General features: G+C 35.2%; 1 protein-coding gene across 2 annotated transcripts; it reads right to left on the bottom strand.

Annotated features, from left to right (window-relative positions):
* Positions 1–222: 222 nt before the first annotated feature.
* LOC131076083 (UPF0481 protein At3g47200) lies at positions 223–4,880 on the bottom strand. Of its 2 annotated transcripts, none has more exons than XM_058013127.2 (2): positions 4,816–4,880; positions 223–2,254 (listed from the first exon to the last, which is right to left on the bottom strand). In XM_058013127.2, exon 2 carries the CDS (start codon positions 2,244–2,246, stop codon positions 597–599), a length of 1,650 nt encoding a protein of 549 aa, XP_057869110.2. In that variant the 5' UTR covers positions 2,247–2,254; positions 4,816–4,880; the 3' UTR covers positions 223–596. The 2 variants fall into 2 exon arrangements, with proteins under 2 accessions (XP_057869110.2, XP_057869111.2); XM_058013128.2 differs by having other exon boundaries at positions 223–2,335; positions 4,816–4,835.
* Between the last annotated feature and the right edge of the window lie 1,120 nt (positions 4,881–6,000).

Raw genomic sequence — 6,000 nt, 5'->3', positions numbered from 1 at the left:
CAAAAGATCAATTTAACAAAAATGATGATCAGAATCATTTTGTAATGTATATTAAAAAATATTTTATTTTATATATGAATTAAACTTTTAAATTTGCGATCATTGATACTTTTGTGTTTTCAACCAATAAGAAACTTCTAAGATTTTCAATTGTCCGTCCTTCCTTTCAGTTGTAAAACAAACTCTATCAATTTTTATGTAGAAACAGGAAAACAAAGAATATGAAGAAATAAATAGTGGGCGCCTCTATATTTCAAAAAATTATTGCCAACCATACAACTGTATGCACTGTGGAAAAACATGTTAAAAAACTTACTTGACAGCCCTACGTGACCGACAAATTCAAACACTAACCTGATTCATTTTCAGAAAGGCCATATCCTGCAATGCCATTCATTGGGATCTACGAAAGTATTTGAGAGTCATTGGTTACAGGGTTTCCGATTATCTCCGAGACAATTTCAGACTCCCTATGTAAGAACACTTATTATCTCTTATATGAGTTATTTAGGTAATCACAGATTAAATAAGCACACACAATCCAACCAGAACCTTAGAAGAACAAACTGAATTAAACAGAGCATGGTGGCTTTCGATCAAGAATTGATCTGATTATCCACAAATTTCTTGACTATTGGTAAAAGGGTGGGTACAGCAGCCCCGAGAGCAAGTGCGATTGCCCAAAATATATAGAAGTTCCTTAGAAGCCTGGGATGCCTGATAAAAAAACGTTTCAATTTAACCCATCGCTGATTATTATACCACATATTTAGATCCCGCTTTACCTTCGCAAAGGGATCTTCCTGAACATCCTGCAAATTGAGTCCCTTGCATAGCTCATTGAACAAGTCGGTGACTTCATCATCGGTTCCCATGGAACTCTGAATAACCCCTTCCCTTCTTAGCACGGCAACATCTTTTTCTCCCTCAATCAAGGTATTCATGAGCAATATATAATATGAGACATATTTCATACTTTTTGGCCGGCACACCTCCATGGCCATCAGATTCCTGAAGATCATCTCTGAAGTATCTGTGATAAAAACAGTAGGCAGAGAAAGTGTTTTCTGCCTGAAACATATTTTTTCCTTCGATGGGACTCCATAGTAAGGCTTGAACTTCATACCATTATCGAAGAGCTCTGAGGCCGAACCCTTTATAAATGTATTGAGTTCCTGCTCATCACCGATCTTCTTATCACTCTGTTTTTTGCCATTCTGTTTTTTCAATTGCTCTTCTTCTTGTCTGCTTGTATAGTTTTTTATTGGAAAGCAAATAGCAGAAGAATTTTTCTTGATGTCTGGTTTTTGTTTGCCCTCTAACCGCCTAGCTAAGTATTCTTCTGTCACAAAGCAATGGAACAGTCCCAGGATGTGTTTATATTTCTCCAGATCTCCAGCTTCTTCAAATGAATCTGGTTTTTCCGCGGTGGGAAATCCCCTGGGAAGGAAAGGATGAATTATTGAAACGATTTCACAAATCATTTTGTACAATTCTTTCTGAGCACTCTGAGGCGAATCCATCTCCAATTGTAATAGACTCGACAGAACCTTAATGGGGATCTGATTTTCCATCATGAAGAAATCACCCAGAATATCAAACTGGCAGGTTCTAACCCTATTCTTATTATAGATGGGATCGGAATTCTCCTCTACCTGTGTAGGGGAAGTAAGATTGTCAGGAGGACGATTGATCTTATCTTCCTGTCGGGTTAGAACTCTGAGAATCTCAAGAACAAAGCAGCCATCGAGAAGACAAGTCCAGGCAATAGTTTCGTCCCCAGTATCCATTCCACCTTCGTAGCAGCTTGTTATTTCAGGGATTGATTTCTTGAACAAATCGACTAAAGATGTTTGCTTTGATGGTTGCAGCCTCTGTCGCATTCTCAGAGCAGCATCTACTTTGCGACGGTCCATTGCAGACAATGCTCTGGTGGGCTGATGATGAAAAAGGCCTAACGACACAACCCGTGGTATGTAGGCTTTGGCATTCAGATCCTTGAAATACGTTGGAATTCTGTGAATGGAAATGGTTCTTGAGGTTTCTTTTCTCGCTGTCCGCGTCCAGGCTCCCTCATTAAACCTGTGCCTCACCTCCTCCAGCCATACTGATTCACTTTCTTTGTCACTCATCGTCTTGTCCCCCGCCATTATTGGAGCTTTCGCTTTCGCCGCAATGCGGGAATTCCTTTTCGCTGCCTCGGATTTTCTCTCTTGCTTCACAGGAGTCGAAACTCCTCTTTGCATCTCTTTGTCTGAAAAAGTCAGGACTTTCGTAAGTCAAGCACCATAAGATGTAATACTATTTCATTGAAATGTCATTTCCTCTGTTTTCCCTAATATCAAGTAAACAATAACTGAGAAATCAGGATTTTCGTGAAGCCGAGCACCATTAAATGCAATACTATTTCATTGAAATGTCATTTTCTCTGTTTTCCCTCATACCAAGTATATTACAACAGAGTTTTTATAAGTTATGTATGTTTCGCGTTCCCCACACTGATCAATTCGCACTGTAGCCACAAATTTCATTTGCAGAAAGTGGAAGCGTTAGCACTTGAAGATGAAATCTAGAAAATTTATAATGGCATTTCATCGTTAAATTTTGGCAAACACAATGGAAGACCCCACAACTAATATTTCTGATGTTAAAGAATTTAATTTACAGACTAATGTTGCAGCTTCATTTTTAACTAATGGAATTAATACAATCACCAAGGCCTGATTGTGAATTTGATGTTTATAGCCATTCGTTAAAGAAGAAATCCAAAGATCCTTGAATAATGCATCACAACAGAGATTTATGTTTTAATAGTTCTTGTTTTTTATTTTAGATCAGTTAGGATACAGATCTTCCATTTATTATTAATATATGCGAAATACTGACCTCTTAAGACCAGTCCGTCTTTGGTTAATTGAAATTTATTTCTAACACCCCAAGCCGCTCTAGAATGCGTAGGGCTCTTAGACTGGTTTAATTTTCATACCATGTTAAGATTTTAAAGAATTCTTGAGGCTCCTAATCTCAATAATATAGATGTGTTCTAGAAATAGGCTTGCAGAAAAATCAATTATGATTGTGCTAGGACTATCTTGCATGGGCTGTGGTTCTTGGCAAAGCTGGGTTACCAGGGAAAATTTGGCATCTGGGTTTTTCTCTTCACAATGAGATCTTTAGGCAGGCTTTTTTGGTCAGATTTCTTGGCTTTAGATTATTGGGAGGAGGTATTGGATGGTATAGCTAACTCATTCAGGGCATTCTGGAAGACTTGACATTGATGATTAAACCAAAGAGTATCTACTGTCTGCTAGATTCTATGTTAATGTGGTTGTTAGTAAAGTGCTTCTATCACTTTGTATTGCTATCTCTCAAATTAAATAAAAAATAAAAGATCGATAGTCATGCAGGTATGTTTCGAAAGATCAATCAAAGAAGCAAAATCCATGAGAAAAAAGACTCAATTGGTGCCATCTCTCCCTTGATCAGATGTGGAGTTACCCGTGGTTCGAAGTGGCAGGGAGTTTCCCTCGTCTCCACTCAGGGCTCTTTTAGCTTAAATAAGAGGTTGGGATCTAAGGAAAGGTTCTCTTCATGCCCCTTGTTTATTTGTAATTCAAGTTTGGTTTAAATGAATGGAAGTTCTTTCCAAGAACCAAAAGAATTGTATCAATAAGGTAGTGGGGAGGAATGATGCGGGGGTTCAGAGCATTCTAAAGTACTTTAACTTCAAGTCACATTGAGCTGGTTGCTCGTTGTTCATCATTAACAGTTACTGAAGTTTATAAACAATCAATTCAAAGTTAAGGTAGTTAAAAGTCAAAATGTTCAAAAAAAAAATTATTTTTCTTATTATGATTTGGTTTGTTTTTTATTACTTAAATAGGAAAAGGGATCCTGATCACTCACAAAGTTAAAACATCACACGGTACAAAAAAACAACAACAGAAACAGCAACTGACATCACACACGAGATAGTAACCTTGAAACTAACAATTAATTTGGTTTGTTCTTACTAAACTTCTTTATCATATCTACTTGAACTTGTACTAATGAGTTGAGACCCTTTCAAAATCTCCACGTTTAATTCACTCAAAAAATAACTGCTTATAAAATTCAATATTTATATAAATTACTGCTTCGAAAAAGGTTCTGTAAAATTATATAAATTCTGCAAAGGGCATATGCAATACTCGTGAATTACAAAGGAGAGCAATTTTGTAATATTTATTAATTTAAGATAGTTTTAAGAAACAAATGTTTTAATGCTTCATCTTTAAAACATATTCTTGATTGGATTATGAATACAGTTTCTTGGTTTCTTGATTTCATGTTTCCTTCTGATCAATATACATCTTCCTGTTTCAGATCACCTTCAAATCCTAAAAGTAATCTTCTAATACAGTTTAATAAGATAAAGTATTTGACAAGTTCAAAACAAGATTGTTGGAATATCTAATAATTTCTTATTTTGTAGGACGAGAATGCATGCAAAGTTTTTGCCAGAGTTAAAGAAGAGTTTTACATGAATTTGCATGCGACTATTTTTAGTTGTCTTTCAATTTATCCAAAACTTCTATATGATGAAATCATTGTAATGCATCCTTTCTCTCTGATCTCTAGACATTATGATGAAATCATTTAATCATTGAATCAATAAAGAAATTATATAGAAGTTAATGTAATGCATCCTTCATCTCTGATCTCTAATCAAATTATCAAATCATTTAATCAACACGAAAACTACATGTTTGTTTTCTAATCTCTTCATAAATAAATAATATGAACATAATAATAAACAATGTAAAAAGACCTCACTCTATCTTATCTCCGACGCCTGAAACTTGTGCAGAGGCAAATGCCCACCGATTGGCAGTAGAAACACTTATATCCAATTTATGTAATTTGGAGCAAAATTACACGTCATACCTCCCCTTTATTCTCTTCAGCTGCTCTCTTTTACTTTAGTTAGAAATTCCGAATTCTCAGGCTTCTTTTGCTTTCTCTTTTGACTACTTCAATTAGAGATTATCTTCAATAAAATTGTTTGATCTCTTTTGACTACTTTAATTAAAGATGGAGAATAGATTCTTTTGGTTGGGCTGTCTTTTGTTCATTGCCTGTCGTAGCTGTTTTTACAGCTGGTTTTTAAATGACTCTTATTCCAATAAAAAGATCAAAGATTATGCCAAAGTAACTGAGAAATGATAAGAATCAAGACACTTCGCTTCTTTCTCTTTTAATGACATCTAGTATTGGTAATTTTCAACCTCTTATTCCAATTTTTTTTTGTCAACACTATGATAATTGGTCTTTTAGAATGAAATTAACATTTGATTCACATGAGTTATTAGACGTTGTTATAAATGGTTATACTGAACCACAAGATGAATCTATCTTGAGTCCAGATGATAAGAAAAAGCTTAATGAAAATAGGCAAAAGAATAGAAAGGGCATTGCAGATACTTGCGCAAGGATTGGATGATACAATTGTTGGAAGGATCAAGCTAGTCACTACAGCCAAACAAGCTTGGGACATCCCTGAAATAACATATCAAGGTACTAGCAAGGTAAAAATTGTCAAACTACAAGCACTTAGAAGAGAATTTGAAAATTTGCAAATGAAATATTCTAAGACAATAGATAAATTTACATATCTTGTTACGGATTTGGTTAATCAAATAAGGCAAAATGGTGATGAATTCACATATCAAAAGGTTGTAGAAAACAATTTAAGAAGTTTGCCTAAAAATATTGATACTATTGCTATGGTAATTGAGGAATCCAAGGATTTAACTACATTTTCTATAGATGAGTTGGTTGGTTCTTTGAAAAAGCATGAAGATAAGTTGAATAAGAATGATGTTACCTCATTGGAGAATGCATTCAAAACACAAGTGACCTTTGGTAGAGGCGGAGGAAGAGGAAATCTAGGATTCAGAGGAAGAGGAAGAAACAATTATCAAAGAGAAGAAAGGAGTCCAGATCTAGGAGGAAGGAAAA

Source organism: Cryptomeria japonica, chromosome 10 (assembly GCF_030272615.1).
Source record: "Cryptomeria japonica chromosome 10, Sugi_1.0, whole genome shotgun sequence".
NCBI lineage: Eukaryota > Viridiplantae > Streptophyta > Pinopsida > Cupressales > Cupressaceae > Cryptomeria > Cryptomeria japonica.
The sequence above is the reverse complement of the archived record's forward strand: the minus strand, read 5'-3'. Positions and strand labels throughout refer to the sequence as shown.